This window comes from Anarrhichthys ocellatus, unplaced genomic scaffold, assembly GCF_004355925.1.
Source record: "Anarrhichthys ocellatus isolate YVR2014 unplaced genomic scaffold, GSC_Weel_1.0 scaffold1, whole genome shotgun sequence".
In the NCBI taxonomy this organism is placed as follows: domain Eukaryota; kingdom Metazoa; phylum Chordata; class Actinopteri; order Perciformes; family Anarhichadidae; genus Anarrhichthys; species Anarrhichthys ocellatus.
Window position 1 is genome coordinate 12655916 of NW_022280031.1, and position 24687 is coordinate 12680602.

The following is a 24687-nucleotide window of genomic DNA, read 5'->3' on the forward strand; positions in this document are numbered from 1 at the left end:
TATATATATATATATATATATATATATATATTCAACTATATATTCATACGGGTAAGGTGAGTACCATAGCTCATTAGTTGGTTGCTGGCTCTGAGGTTTGTGTGTCTATTCTGTTCTCAAGTCTCTTCAGCTTATTTTATAGACGAGTTTTAATTTGAAGTCTGCTCGTGATTTGCATTACTTTACTGTTTTTGACTCTTTTTTTTTTTTTTTTACGGCTCCCTCTTCCTCCACATGCGTCAGTGTGTCAAACAATACACTATGTGTGGCTTCCGAGCTGTTTTTTAAGTTTTGTTTGAGATTCCAGTTGCATGGGAGCTCACACCTCCCCGCTCTTTGAGTTGGCATCCATTTTGTGTCACGTGCGAAAGACAACTTTAACTGTAAATGTAAGAATACTCACTCTCCACATTGGAGAAATAAGGATGGCGTCAAATTTGTGGCGACACTAAGTGGAAAGTTCAGAGCGACTAACGGGCTTACCTCAGAAACTTCAAACATGTTTGATTAGGAGAAAAGGGACATTTCAGGCCGTCGTGTTGATGAAGCAGCTGCGCGACAAGCTCAGTTCAGCATTGAGCTCTGTTGAGGTCGTCTTTGACATCGGATTATAACAATTTGAAAAAGGCTGAAAGAGCCTTCCTCTTAAATGCTAACAAAAAAAAAGCATTTGAGGTCTTGTTATTGTTGATCTGAACATTGAAAAGATTTTTTTTGTAGTAGCAATAAGTCATGGAACTGTGATCAGGCTATATTACGCTATGTTACCTTTCGTAAAAGTGCATTAATTGTTTTGTTTGTGTGCTCGTCTCGCTGGTGAAAATCACGATGGTTCCAATGATTGTGTGTGTGTGTGTGGCTGTTGCACGGGTGCAGGCTGGCAGCGATGCGTACGTTAAGTGCAGATCATTTGGAACGCCGATGTGCCTGTGGCTTCGTAAAAAGGAGGCGACGGATCCAAGAACTGCTCCTCCCTGGAAGAATATCTGAAAGGTCTTACTTAGCGTTGCACTGAATCCACTCTCCACTTCAGCAGTCAGTCACTGCAAACGTTACGAAAGCGCCCTCCTGGACACGCAGACTATATGCGAGGGTGGCTCCGGGTTGTGTGCTAATCCATCGAAACAGCCGTCTTTACACGCCATCACGCAGAGGGCACAAATTGTTGGTGCTGCTTTCTCTCTTTTTTTTTTTTTTTTTTTTTTTTTTGACAATCTTGTATAGAAGAATTAATACCACCACTGAGTGGCGTTCCCTGTGAAAGTGTGACATTTTCAGTGCCGTCAATTTTCCTCAATGCAGGTTCCTGTGTCATCTTTGCACTACAACTTTCTCTTGTGTTTTATTTTAAGGAGTACTCAAAAGGTTTCAGTAACCACATAGCAATCATCTATCAAGATTCACATGGACACGAACACCAGAAGAGTCGCATCCAGTGAGGACTTGAGGATACGATGTAACTTCTCCAAGAGAAGGATCCACTGTTGACTGACTTGGAGCTCATGTTTTCTTGCCCCCCCCTCCGGCTTTGAACAATACTCTCAAAACTGCCTTTCATCGAGCGTGAGAGGAGGTTTGAGCTACATCCACGTGTCTACAAAACGGCCATTTGAGAACCAGGAACGGAGAACTCTCAGGATTTCTACTGATACACAGTACTGTATTTAAATGTTTTTGTTATGTGTAATATACTGTACTATAGGTTTGCTGTACTTGCACAGTTTTTTAAACTTCTCTTCAGTTTCTTTTATAACTTGAAAAAAAATAGATGTGATTTTCTTTTTGTTGTCTCCAGTGGCTGTTTTTTTTTTTTTTTTTATGTAATTGCCTATTTAGTTATGGTAGAGTAATCCTGATTTGTTGAGAAAAAAATGATTCCCCCCTCCCCCTACCCTCCTCAGTAGTACAGTAGTATTTCTTTGTAACATGTCACCACAACTAAGCATTACAGATCAAGTAACTAAATAGTTGCGTCACGTTTCATACACCAGTCGTGTAATACAACAAGCTAAAAACCGCTTTCTATGTTCAGGAGTCGGAGGCCTTGGGCTGCAGTACACAGCTCACTCTGGTCATTTACATGCATCACTCTCGGGTGCTATTCCATCGTGTTCATGCTTTGCTTTCGCTGATTCGTCTGTTTTTGGGTTTCGGGTTATAGTGGTGGTTGAGCTTAACTGTGAAATTCACATTGCACATAATTTGAAAATAAAACTATTAAAAGTGAATATTGTTATTGTTTTCTTTTTACAAGTATGCTATTACTTGTGTCACAAGTAATAGCACAACTACTTGTTTTAGGGGTTGACGTGCATTGTGTGTGAAAAACACTGAACTGACTTACAGTTAAGGAGGATGTGGTAACCCTGTCAGCTCGTGGGCTCGACTCACGCAGCAGCGTAACCTTTAGGTTGACCGACGTGCAGAGGAGGCGAAGCTGCTGTACTGATGACACTGAAACCAGTCAAACTAGAGAAAAAAACCCATCTGTGTGTGAGACACGTGAGCATAAGTCAAATAAAGCAGTGGGCTGAAACTTCGTTCAACTGTTGAGAGGGGTAACGTGCTGCGAGGGCGCTCAAGTGAAAGGTAAAGTCTACTCAAAACTTAGTACAATACACTTATTAGCTTATCTGTCTTTAACGCTGCGGAAGTTACCGGTTTAACATAGCTGCGACGTTTTATGAATGATTTCGGAAATTGTCCACGTGGGAAGTGTCTCCTCCCGTCGGCTCCTAATGGAGGAGTAAAGATAAACACGAGCCTTTCTTTCATTGACGTTTGTTTTCTAGTTTGACGTGAACACGTGTAGTGCACGCGCGGTACACGAGTTTGTCTGAAAAGCTGGTTAGGACTCAGTCACTAAAGTGTTGACGTTAAGCGTTTCCTGGTCGGACTCTTTGTTGTAGTTTTATCTTGAATGGACCTGGTTTACTACTACTAGCTGCATTCGTATACACGTTACACTTTTCTCAACTTTCTGAGCTCAATTATTTAGGCTTACAGTCACGTGTTTGCTCCGTATTCGCTGTTAGAGGCTAGAAAATGCTACATTTTTATTTCTGAGTCATTCATGATCATATGAATAACAGGTTTATTCACTTTCAGCATTTCTCATCTAATCATTATGAACATATTGCTCGGTCAGTTATAGCTTTGTGTTTATAAACACAATGTATGTAAACAAGCCTTTCACAGCATCACTTTGATTTACTTTTCTTATATTAGTCCATGTGTTAGATTACGTGAAGCTATATATTCAGGCTTTTATTTTGAAATTTGGCGATTCGTTTGCTGACATAAGGTTCACAGACTGTACATTTGAAACATCAATTCTGCATTCTACATAATAAAAAAAAAAAGCTTAAAAAATGACCCACTAAGTCATGTAATTTTCCACATATGTTTTGTTGTTTTCATACATGTATGTTTCCCTCTGTTTGAACAGGAACATGTCCCCTGCTCTAGCAAATGATTTGGGCTACAAACCCCTGGATGGTGGTTGGGGCTGGATGGTGGTGGTTGGGGCCCACATTTCTATTGGATTTGCGTACTCCACGCCCAAAGTCCTCTCCATTTTCTTCGAAGAGATCCAAGAAAATTTAGGGGCCAGCTACCGTGAAATAGCGTGGATCTCCTCTATCATGCTAGCTGTCATGTATGCAGGCGGTGAGTTGACTCAATCTGTATCTGTTACATTGGTCTGCCCAAATGGAAAAATTATCACTATTATCAGTAGCATTCCTTGTGGCCAAATAAGCAACAAATAGTTCACACATCAGTTTCTTTATACTATTAGAAGATGGTAGGGAGCTCCATGTGGCAGTAATAGTAATATAACGGGATATTCAGCGATGTGCCAGCAAAGTCCGGGAAGAAGAAGACTGGTGTAAGAGGGCCTTATCTCATTTTCCGATTTTGGGCTTCTTCGTCTCCTCGAATTCTCTAAGCGCTAAGCAAAGGTGCTTCAATGCTTCTTTTCCAATCTCCTTTAGCGTAGAGTACACGGGACCATCCTTTACCAAAGGATGAGATAATGGCGTCCAACAACTTCTTGCAGCAACAACATTTAAAGCAACACACCACTCAACTGTTGATGAAAACAAATGATAATGCTGTCTTGCATTGATTTTAAAATTATTTCCATACAGACATAAACCAATTGGGATTCATGTTGATAAATACGAGTGCACAGTGACAAACATTTCCTTTCATTTTATATGTATTCACATAATTGCACGAAGGAAACATTGTCGTTTCACCACAGCAGATCCATGTCATTAAGGTCACTTGACAACAAGTGCTGTGCTGTATATTTATTTTGAGAAGATATATAATTGACTTCATGTGAGTTACTTCACCCACTGAAATAGTGTTAGGGTGCCAACAAGAGGCATGATGTTGGCGTGTGTTGCTCACCTGACTTGAATCTAACTGTCCACACTGACACCGTCAGTGACACTGAAAGTCAGTCAGAGTTGGGGTTGTCTGAAAGGCAGTCAGTCTGTAATGAAGTCAGACTAAATGCTGCATGACATTCATGTTCCTGCTTTAATTTGAATGGCCCGGATCATTTTTATTTGGTAGTTGTTAACAACATTCCACATACATTTTCAGGTTTTTTACTTATAACTATGCAATTTTACATCACTTTGTACCATTATTGCTATAGATGACGCCCAAAAAGCTTAAAGACAAAACTTGTTATAGTTGAATAATTGAATTGTTTACACGTATCTCAGGCTTTATCTGAAGATATCATTCTTATGGCAATATATGGCCTGTATAATCCTATTCTGTGACTCAGAAGAACAGATTTAGAAAGCTGAACATTGTTCTCTCAGTGTGCCACATGTGACTAGATCAATCTCGTGAGCCCTTACGTCCAGACAGACGACTAAATGCAGCCTCCTTCATTTGAATGGGATTCATTTGTTGCAGATGCCAGTACAGACGGCTTATTCAGTAAAACAAATTGTACCTGGCTCAACCTTTGCTGGAACTCGATGCAATGAGTTGTGGCAAGTTGCTGCGCTGGCCAGTCAAATACCTGCAAACACACATTCCTGGTAGATTGCTTTGTAATGGGATTGGCATGTTTTTTTGTTTTTTTGTCCACCTCACATATTTGATAGTTGGCACTACACAACCTCAGCACTGAGTCCGCAGTACATCTTGCCCGTCATGGTTCTGGTCTGAACCCATTTCTTGGTTTCAGCCACAAAGCAGCAATGGTAACAATTGGAGTCGGTAGGTCTTTACATCTTTTATCTACCAAAGCAAAGTACTACTGGTGGGGGCACATCATTGCTTCCACAACAGGCAAAACAAATTGCGGGATTTGAAATATCTTTTCCACAGTGGATTTGAGAACTTATTGGAAAACCTATTAGACGACACAAAACACGACAAAATAAAAGTGTTGTGGAGGCTTTACTTGAATTTATCAGTAGCTGCCTTCAAGGTCACGGGACAACAGGGTGTGTGACTCACCTGCACTCTACTCAGAGAAGCCGAACTGGTGAAATATTCCCCTCCACTGTGGCTCAGGCACAGGGCTTCATCATATTGTCCTTGGCAAGGCTTCAGCAATGTCACCCAGTGGAGGAGAGAGACAGGGGGAATATATCAGAGGAAGGTTCAGCACACTTGGGTCCGACACCAGTTCCCCACGGGGGAGACGGGACAGCCTTTTCAGAGAACCTCTGACTTAAGGAGCCCGAATGATGAAGCTCTAATGGAAGTAGAAATGGTGGTAGTGCGGGAGATGCCCTATTGAGACACGGCTACAGTGAGAGAGAGGGTTGATCTATCTTTGACCCCCGCAGGCACCTGGTTAACTATGTAAACAGCGGATGGATATTTTTGTTTCATGTACTGTAGTTAAAGTGGTACAGCAGGCGCAGTCGTTGAGGACAGTTTTTAACAGCTCAGCTTGAAGCGAGAAAGAGAGATAATAAATGAGAGAGAACTCTTCATTTTGACTCAGGTGTGATTGATTGGTACCCGTACATATATATGCATATATATTTATGCATATAAACATTAATGTGTTTTTTTTAGTGTAGAGTTAATGATAAACACACACAAAGGCATTTTTAAATGGTAATTTATGATCTCAATTGTGATATCAGTGCATGGACATCATGGGGATCAGTCGGTGAGTCTTTTAGTCAGAGATGTCCCAGCCCAGCTCAGACAAAAGTAAACTGCTGAAAAAGTTTAGGTGCCTCTTTATCCTCCTCTCGGTCCTCTCTGTACTGTGAAGCTGAAACATTTAGTCCATTAAGTGATGAATCCACTAATTTATTAATACATTTTTCAGGAAAAATTGCCAACATTTCCTGGTTCCAGACTAAATTGTTAGGATTTACTGTTTTTCTTTCAACTTTGTTGCCGTAAACTAAATAAATATCTTTGTGTTTTTTTGACGGTTTGTAAAACAAAACAAGAAATTGTGACTGTTAACGTTCTTTTATTTTTTTTTTCATTTTATAGAGGCAATAATGAGCAGATTAATTGAAAATGAAAATAATCCTTTGGTGCAGCTCTGTGTCCTGGTAGTGTATTTGTTTGTGGAATAACACCGGTTGATGACACTGTAGCCTGATGACATCAGAGTCAGCGTAGAGGCAGTGTGACATGCTAACAGACTCCAGTGTATAGATATAGGGAAATGCATTGAAGAAGTTCTGTTCTGTTGATGGTCAAAACTGTGTTTAATGTGGTGTTAAATGTTGTTGTTAGCTGCTGCTGTTTGACAAACTGCTGCCTGTAGCCTCTTTAAAGTACATGCATTGATTCATATCAGTGTGGAAGCTTAGATATTGTTCTTGAAAGTGAACATACTTTTTGTTCACATGGATTCAGTTTAAGACAAAATACTTTCCCCCCTTGTATGAATCTGTTTTCTCATGCACTGAGAAATTAATCATCCGCCGTGGTAAACATGCTCTTGAAGTCAGTGGGTCTTTGCCAAACATGTAATCCTCTTACGACTCACTGGGCTGTTTGCAAATATCATCACCCACACAGGAGCACTTCTCAACACTTCCGTGAAAAGCGGCGGCTGCATGTAAAGAATTCAATAATCATGGCAGCATATTAGTTTGATTGATGCTCTCCCAGTTTTTCTATATGAATTGAGTAAAAATAAATGTATATTGAAGCGATTGGTCTTTATAGCAAGGAGAGAAGAGAAGGCTGTCGTTATGATTTGCTGCAGAAGGAATGGTGGTGCAATGTCACTCTTTCAGGCAAGGTTATGAATGAAGGGAAGAGTGACAGCATATAAAAGGCTGTTTAATTGCTGATTGATCATGGAGTGCGGCATTTTACATTATATGGGGAGAGTATAATGAGTCCCCAAGTTGCGTCGCAGCGGATGCAAAAGTTTTTGGAGGTGTTCCATCATCCGTTGTGATATCCTTTTGTCCTTGGTTTAGCACTAGAGGGAGAACTGGTGATGCTTTGTATACCCTTCATCACCAGCAGTAGCCAAGTGTATTACTAACAAACTACTGTTTATATTGAGATGTTAACATAATACGTCTGAACCGCTCCCTCTGTCCATCTCTTTCTGTTCCTTCTCTTTGCAGGACCAGTGAGCAGCGTGTTGGTCAGTCGCTTTGGAAGCCGGCCAATAGTCATACTGGGGGGACTGCTGTGTGGAGTCTCTATGGTAACCGCTTCTTTTGGGAACTCCATCGTTTACCTCTACCTTTGCATTGGCGTCATAGGAGGTACAGTACTTATACAATATCTGGTGACACTGCTTCCTGCTTTTTTTGCCAGGTTGATAGGTTTTACTACTGACATGCTGGCTTCCGTAGATAGTTAGTTGATTAGAGTCCAAAGTAAGACAAGGTACCGAATGTGTTTGCAATCATGTGAATAAGTCAACGAATTCCGTGGTGGGGATCCTAGGATTTACCTCTTTCCTTAGCTTTTCCATCAGTTCTGGTTAAGACCTTCTGGGGTAGGGAAAGTTTGCAACGTTTCATATCCTTTCAGAATCTCTGGGTTCCCTTGACTGAGCTGCCTTCCCGATTGTCGGGGGGGCCCAGGGCATCTGCCCCAGCTCCTGGAGTGCAGTTAAAGCACCAAGGGGACCAAAGACCAGGACGGTAATCAAGACAGACCCGTCCCCGCTCCCAGAGAGTCGTCCGTGGCCCTCTGTGCCCTCCCGTAGGCTCTGATCATGGTCGTCACATGGGGGCTCCCCGCCACCCTGTGAGGCTCATTACCCTGCCAAGGACTGCTGTGAAGGATTAATAGGCCCAGCAAGTGGCTGGGCCATGTGCGTTGCCCGGGGGGCATGTGTGTGCCCTGCTCTGCTCCCCTGTGCTCTGGCGCACCTAGCAGACCTAGCAGACATATGCTTACACACATATAGGCAAAATTATGAAGAACATCCCAGACTCAGTGAGTAGCTTTTGGTAAATACTTATCCTTATACAGCTCCTAGCCCAGATTTTAAATTTGATTGATTGTCCTTCTTTTGGACTTTATATTATGTATTGATAATCCCCCCCCGACCAGTAAACACATGGCGATTAGGTTGAAAAACAGTGGAGCGTTCCTTTAACACTTTTTCTATAAATCTTCATTTTTATAAATCCTCTTTTTAGATCCACTATTAGATATTCACAAAAAAAAAGCCTTTAACATGGAACCAGAGGAGAAAATTAAATCGTCATTGGAAAGAGAATATAGCACCCTGACCATAGCTCTTCATCCTCCAAAATAAGGTAATATTAAATTACATTTTGGGGTAAAAAGGTAAGCGTGTAAATGCAATACCCAGGCTTTCTAATTTACTTCTATTTAAATGAAGAAATTATTCCTGAAATAATTTGATTATTCTGTAATGAGATTTTAGCCATTAAAGTGAAATGAGATGGAACCTTAATGAGCACCAAGCTGAATCATTCTGTAATTTCGCAGGCACCCTTTGGAGTTTAGGTTCAGGACGGTTTTCTCACCGAGGCTTTTTGAAATGTGACTGTTTTTGTTTCTGTAATCTGTCTACTTACAGGCTGCGGACTCTCCTTAAACCTCAATGCGTCTCTCACCATCATCAGCAAGTATTTCCTGAATAAGCGTCCTTTAGCTAACGGACTAGCCATGGCTGGGAGTCCAGTGTTTCTGTGCATCATGGCCCCCGTCAACCAATATCTACTGCAGAAGTTCGGCTGGAGAGGAAGTCTCTTTATCCTCGGGGGTCTGATGCTCAACTGTTGTGTTGCTGGGGCCTTGATGAGGCCTGTTGTTCTGCCTCGTAAGCCGTCCACTTGCGCCGCGCAGAAAAACGTGGAGGAAGAGCCAAACGAGTGCAACACTAAGCAAAAAAGAAGTTGTATGAACAACGCTAAGACGTTTTTGGATTTTACCTTCTTCAAGGATAGAGGCTTTGTCATCTACCTCATTGGGAACATTCTGTTCATCTTCGGTGCCTATGCGCCCATTGTGTTCCTGTCAGCCTACGCTATTAGCCAAGGCGTAGAGGAGTACTCCGCAGCCTATCTGCTCTCTATTATGGGCTTTGTCGACATGTTTGTTCGGCCTGGCACTTGCCTGATAGCCAGCAGCAAGTGGATCCGGCCCAGAATCCAGTACTTCTTTGGCTTTGCCATGGTTTTCAACGGCACATGCCACTTACTGTGCCCGCTGATCAAGAGCTATGCCTTCCTGGTGACGTATGCTGTATTCTTTGGCGTGGGCTTCGGCATGGTTTTCGGCCTGATATTCGAATGTCTGATGGACCTGATGGGAAATCAACGCTTTCCCAGCGCTGTTGGACTGGTCACCATCATCGAGTGCTTCCCCATGCTACTGGGACCACCTGCTGCAGGTAACCGCATAAACATAAGCACACCGACCATAAACTGTCCATTTACTGACATGACAGAATCTGAATAATGGGAGCTCTCTGAAAAACACTTTTCCATGTTTGTCTGGATTGTTGAATCTGAGAAGCCAGTCACAGACACCAGTATTTACTTTTAGCTCACGTTACAATGCCTCATGTTGATCCTTCTGACTGAAGGGCCAAGATGAACACATCTATACAAACACACACTTTGAAAACAAACAGCATTTTTTACAGTAGAAATAAATAGCCAGTTTGGTACAAGCTCCTTTGTAAATAGTGCAGCACTGACTTGCAGCAAAGTTACATTCTTCCTTTCTCTTTGTGTGTTTTTCTCTGTTTTACAGGCTGTGCATTATTATGTTGCATGAGACTTAAGTTTTCTGCTAGGTTGTCATGACTGTAAGACAGAGTAAGTTCGGCACTGGTGAGTAAGGCTGTTATGGGGTGCACAGAATAAGGAATCAGAATCAGAACCGTTTATTGCCATGGTATGTTAAACATACAAGGAATTTGACATGACGGGAGGTACATAACATTTATCAACAATCAACAGTGCAAAGTAGAAACATATTAAAATTTACAGAATATATATAATATAAAATAAAGTAAAATATGAAATAAAGTGGAATATAAAATAAAGTGCACAAACGAACAGATAAGAGGACTATAAACAAGTGAGATGTAAGTGTAGTGTAAAATCATAATCATAAATAACCATGATTGGTCAGGCTCGTTTAAAGTCAACTATAGGATTTGGCCTCCATACAAATTATGGATCATAACTCAAAGCTAAGAAACTCAGGTTTTCTGCGCCCCTTTACTGTTTTGATATTTAATATGGGATATTGAAAACAACAGACACAGTCTAACAAACGCTCCCTGAGTTACTCTCTGCCTGTGTGTCCTGTGCAGTCTTTGGATCTAATGAATGAAGCCGTGTTCTGGCTGCATGACCCAAACGTGATTCCAGTCTGAGACAGACTAAGAGGCAGAACCTATGACAATATCAGATGTTTTTGACGGTGAACCATGGATGATAAAAGGTGAATGCACCAGAGGGCCAGGGTTTGGTATCTGGTTAAATCTGTTGTCTTCAATGGATCATATGAATTATTTACACAATATTAATTCATTCCCTTTAATACATGTTGATACACTCCCTTTTACTTAATTATATTGCTCGGCATCAACTTACAAGCTGCTTAACTCTTTTTCTTCCCTTTTTCTACCTGGTCACTTGCTGTATATCTCCAGCCTTCTTCTGTCTCTGAAAGGGCTTTAGATTGAAGTGTTGGGCAGCTACCTTCATGGTCTGAATAACCGTATAATCCGAAAGATATTGTTTACCCTCTCTGCTTCCCTGCCGTTTTCGAGATTAGTGCACTTTTGAAAACTCCCACTATGAAACACTCCTCTCTTGAGTCAGTAAAGGAGAAGCATGGTATCCAATCACGGTAACTGCCTCTGAAAAAGGAGAAAATTGTTTTTAGTGACAAATTCTCATCAACAGAACAAAAGTACTTTTAAATTGAGGTATTACTTTTGTCAGAGTGCTTTCTGCTGAGGTAGCTACTTACTTGTGAAATAATCTCAAAGAAAGATTTTCACTTTGCACAATAAAGCAGAAGTACCATACCCAAAATGTGTCTTAAAAGTCAAATGAGCCAGCTGAGTATGGCTTTGCAGTGATTGCTCTACAGACAAAATCATTTTTCATATGTCAAAGTTGTATGTAATCATAGCGCAGTGGCACTTGGATTGCATGCGTTGCAAAATAAGTTGTTTACGTGTCAATCAAGACAATGAGGCGATTAGTCAACCAACGGAAAAATAAGCAGCAGACACTTTTCAGAATTCCAAATTTTAATCTATAATGAAAATAGTTGTTAGTTGCTGCCCTTGTCAAGTTATTTATGTAGCCCAAACTCACAATTTTGTCCCAGAGGGCTTCTGTACAACATATCGTTAAACACCATCTATCTTCAGCGATGCAAAAGTTAATTGAGGTTGATTGGCCTCGAGATGGTCGAAGTCATCATTGGAAAGAATAAGCTAGAAGACAGACGCCATGCAAGTTTTTCTTTCTCACCCATAGTGCTAGTACTAAATATTAAGTAAGTGATGTACTTAAATACCTGTCAGGCACAGAATAAACAAGTTTTCAAAATGGTAAAAGTTCTTCTTTGGTATTCAGCTTGTGCACCAATCCATAGTTTAGTGTCCTAGATAAATGCACCGAGGACCTGCAGAGTGCTGCATGTCTTAACAGCCGTACATATCGGCCCACTGACGAACTTTTCCTTTGCCTCCAACCTGAGTTCTAATGAGGTTAAAATGAATAGGGCCCCCCAGTTTGTCTGGTGCGACCCTGTTCTGAGGCGCTCATTAAATGGGGTAAATAAGTGCCTTCCTGCACGTCTACCATTCTCCTCCAGAGGGCACAATCGTTATGTCTCCCCCAACAAGTCCGCTTGTTACTGCACCCCCAAACCTCCGGGTCAGTCCAATTAGGAGAAAGTGAGGTAAGTGGGTGTAATTAGCCTTTTGCTTTGGGTGTTTAATGACGCTCTATTCAAACTCTCATTGAAGTCCTGTACCTGGGCCATCATTAAGCTGTGAATACATTAAAAAAAGAAAGAGGTGATCACGCCAGATGGATTTAATTACCACTCAGCCAATCAAGAGCTGACTTAATGAGGGTGATGGTCATTGTCGTACACGTAGCAGATGAGGGCTATCAATCAGATGATACAGACTGCATTGAGATCCAAATACAAAATGACCCCTCCTAGTATAGTACAAGACCGTACATGCACACACACACAAACATTATCATTGTTTGATTCTGATAAGATACTGCAACTTGCTAATAAAGGTGCCTTCTACACTGTTAAGTGTACCTGGTTGTCAAAAACACGCCTGAGTTTGGTATAAGTAATAAACAAATAGTTAAATCATTTTCACATTTATACTACATATTTTTTATTATGGGATGATACTGATGCTAAATTATTTATATCTATATATCTATACATATCTCTTCCCTTCACTAAATTAAATGAGCTTGTTTTATAATTTTTGCTGAATGTCAAGCCGATAGAACATATTCCTTAAAAATTCATTCTTATATTAAATGGTGTAAAGCAGGGATTGTAATATAGTGAGATGGACAAACAGACGGGCCGTCATACATGCTGAGACAGAGAGATCCTAAGACCCCCCCCCCCTTATCCCGTTAAGACCCCGGAAAACCTGGAGGCTTAAATCTGATCTAAACTACATTTGTCACTTTTCTGCAGACTTTGGCTCGATATTTATGGCTCTGAGAACGGGCCTCTCTTCTGATTCGTTTTGGTAGCAGCCGTCCAAATTGCCTTCCCAGAGATGCAGGCAGAGCCAGGAAGGGTGTAATGGCCCTCTGTCATTTCCGACATGGCGCTTCTCAAATTGGCCCCTGCTCACTCTCAATCCCTCGAACACACACACACACACACAGAAGCCAAGAGTTCGGTCTTGCTCTTCACCTTCAAACTTGTAAAGTGGTCGAATAAAGATACTATTCAGTGACATATTGTGTTGCGCTTGTCATGATGTACAACATTTCCGAGTGTGTTTTTTTTTAGTGTGGCATAAAATGGGTACAACTGACACTCCCTTGGTTTGAAATGTAACTTCATTGCACCCTTCTGCCCTTCTCCACACAGGGTTACTGGTGGACGTCTTTGGTGACTACAAGTACATTTTCTTCATGTGTGGCTCAGTGATCGTGGCTGGCGGGGTCTTTATCTTCGTCATGAACATCTACAACTACCACATGCTGGAGAAGGAGAAGCCAGCGAAGGTCAGAGAGCAGAACCAAATGACCATAGAGAACCAGGCGAGCGCCTCAGCCTGAAGAGCATAACGGAGCCCAGAGAGATCCATGGCCGGAGAGAGCAAAAAAACACCAAATTAAATGGGAATTAATTTAACTCGCAAGTCAGGAGGTGCTATTTGATTATTGCAGGAGAAGAGGGGCCAACGAGACGACACGATTAAAAGAGCGCCAGTCAAAGCTGACACGGTGGAAACTGTAGAAAATACGATGGAAATAAGGCATTTGTGTTTGTTTCATGTATTCATTTGAGGAACGTTGCTGTCTCCATGTCATTCTTGATGTTTTTGCGACTATTTTTAGTATCTTCAATGGAAGTTTCAGTAAGAAACGAGTCACATGCTTGTTTGTACAAAATTCTCAAGTCACAAGGAATGCGTCAATGCGCACAGCCTCAATACCTGAGTTACTGTTAACGTCTTTCTCTCACGTGATCATGAACGAACACTTTATGCTTTGGAATTCCTGGCTGTTCATTGCACAGTAATCGAATCCGTCTCATTATAATTGTTTTTGTGGTAATGTACCTCAGGAGACTGTCATGAGATATTTTTCACTTGCAGTGTTTACGTCATAAAACTGGCAATTTGTTTTGCACGTGAAATACTGTAGCTGCCAGCAAAGACATGGACGTATTTAAAGTGGAACTATATGCTTTACTACTGCACAACCTGAAGTGTGGCATACCATGAAACTTCAATTAAAAGCCCCCACTGAGCCCCTTTACTCGCCAGATGTGGCGAATAAAAGCAGGTCTCAATTATACTTATTTCAATATGGACATGCTTCACATTGTTAGATTGGTTAGATTTTCCATAATTAAATGGTTAAAACTATGAGCAATCAAAGTATTATTCAGATTTACCGCCGTGGTAAATGAGGTCATTTCTTTTTTACATTCAAAGCTTCTATTGAGGTTTTCGAAGCTTTGAATGACTGCCATCATATTTTATGATGTCCCCCTAAAAATGGGGAAAATATGATTTTGTGTCGTTAAATAAATGTAATTTTATAGTGCGGTTAGATTGCTACTAGACCGCCCTCTTAATACTTTTTATTTTTTTACCACAGTGAAGGCTAAATGTCAACAAATCCAGATTGAGGCAGGATACTTTGTTAGATAAAAACATGTGAATTCTGGAAATTATTACATCCATCTCTTTTCAATAAGTTTTGACTTTTGGACTAAGGACAGACATTTACATGGAGAGAGAGACCAGCGTCTAAAGTGAATGATTGGCCAGTTGAGTTAATAAAGGCTTGGGCTATTAATTGCAGTTTTACGGTAATGGTCTTATAAATTGTTGTCAGTCTTTATTTAATTTGAACATGTATGCTTAAACACATTATAAAATATGTGTGTTCCACAATACTGTAATTTTTTTTGACATTTAGCATTGACATTTGTTATTTGGACCAGAATGGATTTGCATCCACTGTTAATTAATCTGTTACCGTGTGTATTTGTGCATATTGGTGCAAAGAGAGAACGTGGATTAAAAATAATCCTAAATCAAGATATTCTAGGTTTTATATTCCAAGGTGACGGCAGCTTTTTGGATCCTGTTGACCGGAGAATTAAACCATTAGCTTGTTTGATTAACAGCTGCATTTCATGTACCACTGAAACGATGGATAACACTCTATTGTTAACCTTAATAAATTCCCGTTGTATTTGTTATTGTGTTTTATTTATATATATTCTTAAAGGTAAAGTCAGAGATATTTGTTGTGGGTGACGATTTCGTTCTGCAGATGTGGAGGAATAGTCTCATTTCCTTCATCGCTTATTGTAAAGTCTTTGCATTCCACATCCACGCAGCAGGTAAACGGCACACGGACACGAGAGAAACGCCGTCAAATGGAGATCTACCACGTAGCTTCTCAATGTTGGTGGCTGTGTCCAATTTTTCACGACAATTAGAAGACTGGGGAACAAGTTTAGAAATGTCAGCAGCTTAAGGGCGTGAGCACCTAATGAAGCAAGGCCCGGATGTTCCAGGCTAGTGCTCTTGAGCTGCATGCAGCTCCACACACATCAGCAAATCAGTGGGCCAATAAATTAGAAACGCAGTCGCAAACACGCATACACACACATTGGTGCTATGTCCCGTCCCTTCGCTGAGTATTAGGCAAGGTCTTTGGACATGACAAGGTGGAAAGGTACCCCAGAGGCGAGGCAATGGGCGCTGTGACCGGGAATCTGTTCATCATTGTTATATTTTCTCTCACCTCCTGTTCCCCTCTCGCCTGCTGACCCTCCTCTACATTCCACCCTCCCTACAATGTGTGTTCTCTATGAACTTCATGACAGTTGTCCTCCATGCTCAATTGTTAAAAAAAAAAAAAAAAAAAAAAGACTTCTAGGTACCCCAGAGGGGCTTGTAGTGGTACAAAATTATGAATAACATGCTTTCAGGCAGTTTGATAATCTGTTTTATTTTGTAGTAATTTTATATAGTATAAAAATAGCTGCAATGTTGTCAATAAACACAAGTCACATGTTCCCTGAGATGAACATGAGGCTCCTTCCCTTTGAAGTTCAGAGCCCTTGTATATTGGGTTTTAGTGTCTTCCTCAAGACACCTGAGCAGGATGCTATAAATTTGCTTTAATTGCAAAATGAAACCGACTAAGTGGCATCCATGTCAGCAAATTAACAAATTAAAATTGAGTCCATTAAAAACGAGTCTATGAAAACAGAGAAGCTGTGATTGAGTTTCTCACTCCTCTCTTAATAAGGATTACCACGGTTCACCATCTGACTATAAAGCAAGGAGCCGTCTGTCTGTGTGTTTGCATATCTCAAGAACCGCTCATCTGATCTGGTTCACACTTAGGGTGTTTTGCTGGGGACCCCATGGAGTGCTTTGTATAATTTGGTGCAATTTGGACACGCGAAATGTTCAATGTAAATAAACTTTGAATAAACAAACGAAGAGCGCACTGTGCAGCAGCAGGGGCGGAGCTTCAGGGCTTTACAGGCCCTGATTGACAGCTCTCTGTTAACTGTCAGCTCTTGTTTACCGAGTAGCCAACTTTGTAGTGTGTGATTGTAATTGGGTACCACTTTTCCTAAACGCATACCTTCTTTGAAAAAAGAAGAAGTGTTTGCTGCAAACATTTTGTGTTCATCAGCAACTACTGAACCGACATAAATGCAGCGTGTGCTGATAATAAACTGATCTCAGTTGTTTACAATAGGGGGTCAACCTGGTGAATCTTGAATGGTCTCACAAGCGATGAGTCGGAGACAAGTGGGAAGGAAAGAGTGTGCTCCCAGAGGGCTGAAAGAGCACAGGCATCTATCAACAGAAGAAATTGAATTGGATATTTCAGAGCAGTAGAGATCAGATAGGCACAGGGTGTTGAGCAAGCACAGGCTATCCCTCGAGTGAGATCAAACTTATAGAACACAGTGAAGCAAGGACAAGTGTGTGCGCACACACACACACACACACACACACACACACACACACACACACACACACACACACACACACACACACACACACGCGCCCACGCGCCCACGCACTGAGATTCCTATAGTGGCCTTTAGGTTTGAAGTACAGATATGATGCTTTATTTGCTCAGGGAGTACACTGAGGGATAATGCTAGATAACACTAGAGACAAGCAATTTCCACATTTGCCACGTCTTCATAAGAACATGTATAGGTCCGGTATCATATGATTCCCATTGGAGTGTTAATATTCACATCTGAGCAAAAGTTCCTCAAAAAGGGCTTACATAGTAGTTTTCATCGAGCTCCGTCTAAAAAAACCACAATATGCTCCTATGCAGAATGTGATATTTGTTTTACACAAATAATACGTTACATTTAAAAGACATACTCCAAAACTGAGATCCGTCTGGTGAGGAGCTGCTTCTAGAGCCTCTCAGTGGTCAGTTGCTCCTCCAACGTTTTGGGAGGACAGAGACGCAAAGAATTGTCAAATAGGTGCGTTTGCATTCTTTTAGTTAATGAGAGCGGACATCTTTCCTGCTGGAGTTAGGGCTACATGGTTAGGCTAATTAATAGAGCTGTGCTGAAGTGTTCAAAGCTTCATCCATAACGTTGACCTTCAAATCATTATTATTAATAACATTGTGTGCAACATTCCACCGGCCTCAACCCTCTCTTCCCTCTTGCTCTCTGTGAATCAAACACACATCTCGTCTCTGTAACTATCTCAGTCCTTACAGTCCAAATGTCAAATATATTTTAAATAAAGTTAGATGTCGTCATCTTTAACAATCACGACATGTTTTATCTAACAAAATCAATTGAATCCATATTTGTTGGCGTTAAGCCTTTCAAAAACAACATTTTCACTGCGGACAGAAATTGTTAACTCTCCCACACACACACACTTAACAGGGCGGTGTAGCAGCGCTCTAACAGCACCGTAACTTACATCTTTATAACCACAACATCAGATATATTACTTTTTTTTTCTCTTTATGCTTCAATAAAGCAGTAAAGCACAGAGAAAGCCAGAGAAGAAGAGAGTCTGAATATAATAGAAAATTAATAACAAGCCTTGCATTAGTGAATATTGTTCTGTAATTGTGGACACGTGAACAATTATAGTGTTCAGCTTTCATGTTGAAAAGTACTCTCGCCATATCGCCCAAGCCTTCAGCACAGGTCCACCTCTCCTCACCTTGATGTCCTCATCTCCATCCAGTCTGCTGCTTCTCCCCACACACCACGTGTCTTCTTACTGAGAACCAACAAAGTCGACTAATGAGCTAGATAAATAGGCTATAATGTCAGTTAAGATGAACAATGATATTCTCTGGATGTCTGAATGTCCATGCCAATTACAGATCACATCCAATAATTTCACCAATTTTTAAGAAGTTTACAACGAAGCTAAAGAGGTCACTGAATTAAAGTATTTTGTACACTTCCACATATGGACATGCCAGTAATGGAAGAGAAGACGCTGTCTCAGTTAGTCTTAATAACGTTCCTCTTCTTCCCAGATGTCATCTATTGAGAGAGCATATCGACAAGTGTGTGACAAATAAAAGCACCTGTCTTAACATGCAACACAACTGTTACCCTTTTGAGGATTTGTGCCTTTACTAATAACCTCTATAGTTAATATGCTCTCTTTGGGCGGTGGGTTACGAAGAGTGTTTATTATGCGTGTGTGAGGGAGCCGGCAGGACGGGGCATTAGACCACTGACATGGTAACCCACTAGCCATCACTCCAGCAGCGCCGAGGTCAGATTGGTGCAGCTATATGGGGCTCCGCCCGGTTTCAGCGCTCTCCTGAAGAAAGGGGGAGAAAGGAGGCACAGCACGTAGCGGCGCCCCAGGCAAATGTTCTCCCTCTATGTGTCCTGCTCTTTCTCCCTTTCTTTCTCCCCTCATTCCTCTCTCTGCTCTTCGTCGAGTAAACTCCCTTTCTCCCTGTCTGTCTGGCTCCACCACTTTATCTTTATTTCTCCAAGTATTCTCTCCTTCCCCATGAAAACTCAGCGAATGCTCTTCAGGAATTCCTTCTTTTCTTTTTTTAAAGGCAGACTGCTTTGCACAAACACAGTTCAAACCCGACTGCCCTCAGTGCTGTCTCCTTTTTAAACTCCCTGCTCTTTGAATACAATCCGTTTGAAGAGAATGCCCTCTGCATTTCTTTAACACAGCCATTCAAGTGCGCTCGCACGCTCTCTTGCATTTTACACAAACACAGGCATATTAGGCTTACAATCACATCAAAATATAATGGCATGCACACACACCTACATTAATCAGGAGTGTCATTGGTGTAGAGAGAATTTATTCTACCACTTTGAACTCATGCACCCTTATTTCATGTCTGCCCCTCTCTCTCTCTCTCTCAGGCTGCACTTAAATGCATGGCCTTACTCCCGCTACTGGCCATGTTTCACTAAAGGTCTAATTCAGATTCAACTGCTTTCATGCATCTTTTACTCTACAATTGAGAATTAATGTTGTTGCCTTAAATGTGTTAAAGGGTAAATTCACTCAAATTACAAATAATACATACCTCTAGCAGTACAGGTTGTTTTGGGGGTTTATTTGCACAGGAACTTACCTCTCCACCATTAATCTGGATGTTTCAAAGATCACACTGACACCAGGTTTCATCGGGGTGAAACTAAGTAAACTTTATTGATCACACATGAGGAAATAAGAAGTACAAGAACAGATGCACAATGAAGCATGAAGAACTAAAGTGAATGATACTAAATACTATGTGCACCATAGCAATCATAGTAAGTGTACTGAGACAGAAATTGTCATGAATGAAAGTTGACGCCAAGGAGGTTGCTATGAAAAGAAAAACCATACTTTATATAAAAATTGTACTCAAGAGATTACAATTGTGTGTTGGGGAAAGTGTTTTGTGTTGCATATAGCAGTGTTAGCGTCTTAAAATACAATTAGTCCATAACCTGTATAAGAAAAGTAGTCCCACTGTTCACACTGAGGTCTGTGAATTATGTGGAATTGAACACAGTTTCATGAAAAACACGCCGCTCACTGTCAGAAAATACACAATGTACCACTGTTTGAGTTGCGTTTGCTACAAACTACAATGCCCAGCTGCTTTATGAAATCGTAAGCCTTTTTTTGAAATGAAAGGAATATTTGAATATTGTTGGGACCTGTTTTTATGTTGGTTTACATCTTGGGGCTTAGTGCTGCAGTCAGGGGAGGAAAGTCATAAAGTATTGAGACACGGACTAGCACATTGTTGATTTTGATCATTTCATCATCAAATCGTTAATAGATAGAAAAATGTAGATAACACCGGCATTAATCTTTAAAACCCTTAAACAAAACATTCTTCTTTTCTCTCGGACCACGCAACTGTAAAAGGTTTTGCATCGTAGCATGAGTTAATGAGTACTAGACCTATCGACCAAAAGTCAGTTTACTTTAGTTTCAGCAAGACTGTTTCGTTTAGCTTTCCTTCAACTGTCGGCTGTCCTTTCCTCGCTCTCTTTGCTGCATGTGTTTAAGGCTTTGTCAACAGATGTGCAGAGGGTCAAGAGGTGTGTGAACATTGCCAACCAAGTGCCCACATGTCTGATTTTAATGGGCAGCATATGGAGGTGGTGACTGATGAGTGGGACTCGGCCGGTGACAGGTGCTGAGTCGTCTGTCTCGCTGACCCCCGCCCCACAACGGATCAAATCAGAGGACACCTTCATTCAGCAGGCCTGACCCTTACAGAGACACACACACACACACACACACACACACACACACACACACACACAGATTTATTTAACTCAGTGTTTCCTTTACATTTATTTGCTAACTGCTCACGGCCAAGCCGTTCTAGAGAAAAGGCTCGGTAAAGCTTTATGGGTTGTCTGTTAGGTGTAGTCAGCAAACTATTCTTGATCTTCGTATCTCTTTAATACGTTTGACTTTTCTTTTTGTCTTTTATTACGTAATAGTCACCGACACCATTTCAGGAAAGCTCAAACGCTGCTGCTTTCACCAGCATGACACCATTACAGAGCCTTGTGAAACCAAATTTTAAGCATTTTTCGACATACTATCCTCAAGGTAAATATATTTATCAATATTAAAGCACATAGTCAGAGAACGTACTGTATATAGCTGCATAAAAATAAGTCAAGTGTTTTTTTTTCAGCTCATGATATTGAGGAAAGAACCAAAACACTATTATCTGAATATTATGCCATTTATGCTGACAATCATAAGCACGTTGTTATAAAACTCAGACCATAGAACTGTAAAAACATGTCTGCATCTTGCAAGTCCATACCTCCATTTCGACTAGTAGATAGTGTACAATACAATTTTTTATACTGGTATGATAATTATGTATAATTATTTATAATAATTAAAAGTAATGAGCTTGCAACTGCTCATCCTTCTGTCCCTTTACCCTTTTCTCTCCGTCTATAATTCAGAGATGGGAGATGCAGTTTGACGCAGGGCCCAGAAGACGTTTTTCTGATTCTATGGCAACTGACGCCTGCAATAAGGTCGCTTAGGAGGTGTTTAATTAGTGGGCCACAGCCGTCCCTGCAGAGCAGCTTTTTATTACCTCAATATGTCAGAGTACATCAGCTAGCAGCCACACAAACACACATAAGCACAGAGGAAGGCATGCACACACACACACACACACACACACACACACACACACGCACGCACACACACACACACACACACCAGTGCTGCCCAGCGAGAGGATGGCAGGGCAGAAAAAAAAAATCCTGAATGAGTGTTTTATGTGATAGAAAAAAAGCGAATGAGACATTAGACAGAATGGCAGAATGAGAGTGAAAATGAGACAAGAGGAGGAGATCGAGGTCAGAAACAGAGAGACTGAGTGAGGGTCAGCGGAATATCAGCTAAGTGAGGATCAGCCCTAAAACTGGCAAGAGCAGGAAAAGGACAAACAGAAAGTAGGAGAGAGAAACGCTGCCACTGTGGCGAGGCTCCACGCTGTGCTGTCACCCAGCAGAGCATTCGTTCCTTTCATTACCAGCCTGCTGAGATTTTTTAGGTGTTTAGCCAGCTGATTGCTGGGTCACTTTGGCCAGCAGAAATGAGTGGCATCTGTTCAGTCCTGACTGTGTTCGTGCCACCAAGCCAGTTGGATGTATCACTTTACCGTGGGCGTGGGGTGCCAGGGCCATTAACTCATGCCAGCTCTGCGAATGGCTACGCAGCTACACGGTGCGTGCCAGTACATCATTAGCTGACTTAGAGGATGACTGTGAGACAGGAACACACACAGAGGGTGTATAGTTTTGTAATGATCTCTGATAGCTGTTTGCTCGTGAGCTGGATCTTTTTGTGTGTTGAACAAACAAACAGTATGTGGATAGTCAAATTCAACTGAGTGGAAGACAGAAAGTCTGTGTGTGTGTGTGTGTGTGTGTTTGTGTAAAATCATGTTTGTGTGAAGCTCACATTTAAGCATTTACATGAGTGCTTGGATGAATAACTAGTCAGTATGAATGTTAACCTTGGCCTCATACTATACACGCCTTTACATCAATGTGTGTCTCACCACCCTCTTGCTCTATGTTGTCTGTGGCACCCTATATAGCCGTGTATTAATGAGCACGTCTGGGCCTTCGAGGACCCCCGGGGCAACCCCCTCTTTCCTCCCCAACGCGCTCCAACTGCTATCAGCTTGAGGTGGCATTCTCAGCGCCCATCTGAAAATCAACTAAAGCTTTTAGAGGAGAATGGAGTTGAGCCAGGGGGTCCTGAAAGGAAAGATGAATGGTTTTATGGATATGGATGAGAGTAAAACCCTGCCTGTCATCTTGTGTGTTCTTCTCTCTGTACCTCTCATTTCCAAGTTGACTAAAAGGTGTGCACTGTAGCCAGGTTATTAACACGATTGTACCGTTACTTCCACCCAGGTGACCTTTTCCTGTGGCTGCGGCGGTGGGGTGTTAAACTGCGGACTTCATTATGGGTGGCCCTCATTGGAGCGGGTGATTGATTACATTTTTATAAGAGCGATGTAGAACCTGAGCCAGTAATTGGCACAGGGCTTTGTGTTTTTTTCTTATTATTTCTACTCCTCCGCGTGTTTGATCTATGTTCCCTCTCGCTCACATGGATGGATGATTTAAGGAAGCAATTTTAAAGCCACTGGTGGGGGAGTTTAAGTGAGTAACAAACACTGACAAGAAAGATGTGTTTGCCAGCAGAGGTCAGTGTTGCTCCATTGATGAAGTTAAAAGCAAGTTACCTCTCTCTCTATCAGTCATCCGTCCATCATTCTCATTCTGTTTTCTCTCCTTACTGTCTCATTTTGTTTTCTCATTCTCACTTCCTCCATTCATCTTAGTCTGTATCATGCTTTAGGAGCCCTGGGAACAGTATGTGAAAACCCCAGTATATCAACTTCTCCTCCCCTTCCTCCCACGAATACAGCAGATACTTGCTCTCGCTGAACAACCGTGAGTTGTAATTGCATTTGACTCCACTTAATCGAATGGCTTTACGAACAATAAAACATAAAAGACGCGTTTTAAATGAGGAAATCCAATGAGCAATGTTGGAGAAAAATTAATAGAGTTGTGTGTGAGTGATGCTAACAGGATATTAACACACACGCTAAGACACACACATGAGAGAAAAGAGATTAACATTCCACCATCAAAGGATCCCTCCCATCCTATATTGATTGGTGAATGTGTTGTTGTCAACGTTTAGATTTGATTACCACTGACACGCAGGGCTGATGCTGAAACACAAGGCTGGTAATGGCCGCGATGCCTCGTGCATATCAAATATAGCACGAATCCTACCGGAGTAATTAATATCGCACTGTGGTTATGAATTTCCTGGCATAAACGGCCAATCGGATTTGCATGGCTTGCACGGCGGTAATTAAGATGAAGCATCAGGGAAAATGTTACATGAGTGTTTCAGCTAATTCTCTCTCCTCTCTGTGTTTCTCTTTCTCTCTCTCTCTCTGAGGACTTCTCCTTTCGTCACAGTTTTCTTAAATATTTGCAGGGAAAAGTTGGTGTTGACATTTTGCCATGCTGCTCAGAGGAGACACATTGGGGTAATTTCACAGTTGTGTGGGGTGATGGCAAGGAGTAACACAGGCCATGCCGAGTTATTTCTAGCATTACTTATTCTTCCTATGAACAAAATGGTAGGTTGTCACAAAATGCTTTCCACAGCTCTTGATTTTCACATGTTTCAGCTCTTGTTTGATGGCTTGGAGTGCTGTGTGTCCCCTTAGGGGGATTTGGCTCTTTAAAAAAAACCAAAAAAAAACCTCCTCCTGTCCCATTTTACACTGGATTGTGTTTCCCATGTGCTGTTGGCCCAAACCTCCAGGGCTTTGCAGGCGGTTTCTCAAAAATCATCCCATCAAAAAGCTGTCAGTGTAGTTTGAGATCAGTCTGCTGTCATCAGGTGGGGGCAGATATTGA

General features: G+C 41.4%; 1 protein-coding gene across 2 annotated transcripts; it reads left to right on the forward strand.

Moving 5' to 3' along the window:
* Positions 1–22: 22 nt before the first annotated feature.
* Positions 23–15180, forward strand: LOC116387359 (monocarboxylate transporter 2-like). Of its 2 annotated transcripts, XM_031854365.1 has the most exons (5): positions 23–2589; positions 3449–3669; positions 7599–7742; positions 9038–9853; positions 13579–15180. In XM_031854365.1, the coding sequence occupies exons 2-5, from the start codon at positions 3453–3455 to the stop codon at positions 13767–13769; spliced, it is 1368 nt and encodes a 455-aa protein (XP_031710225.1). In that variant the 5' UTR covers positions 23–2589; positions 3449–3452; the 3' UTR covers positions 13770–15180. The 2 variants fall into 2 exon arrangements, with proteins under 2 accessions (XP_031710225.1, XP_031710216.1); XM_031854356.1 differs by having other exon boundaries at positions 23–3669.
* The last annotated feature ends 9507 nt before the right edge of the window (positions 15181–24687 follow it).

What these genes read in the sequence shown, in the direction of transcription:
- LOC116387359 (XM_031854356.1), top strand. Translation starts at nt 3,423, where the DNA reads ATGTATGTTTCCCTCTGTTTGAACAGGAACATGTCCCCTGCTCTAGCA. An exon ending in TTGCATTGGCGTCATAGGAG is followed by an intron (nt 7,743 to 9,037) that starts GTACAGTACTTA and finishes GTCTACTTACAG; the next exon opens with GCTGCGGACTCTCCTTAAAC. An exon ending in ACTGGGACCACCTGCTGCAG is followed by an intron (nt 9,854 to 13,578) that starts GTAACCGCATAA and finishes TTCTCCACACAG; the next exon opens with GGTTACTGGTGGACGTCTTT.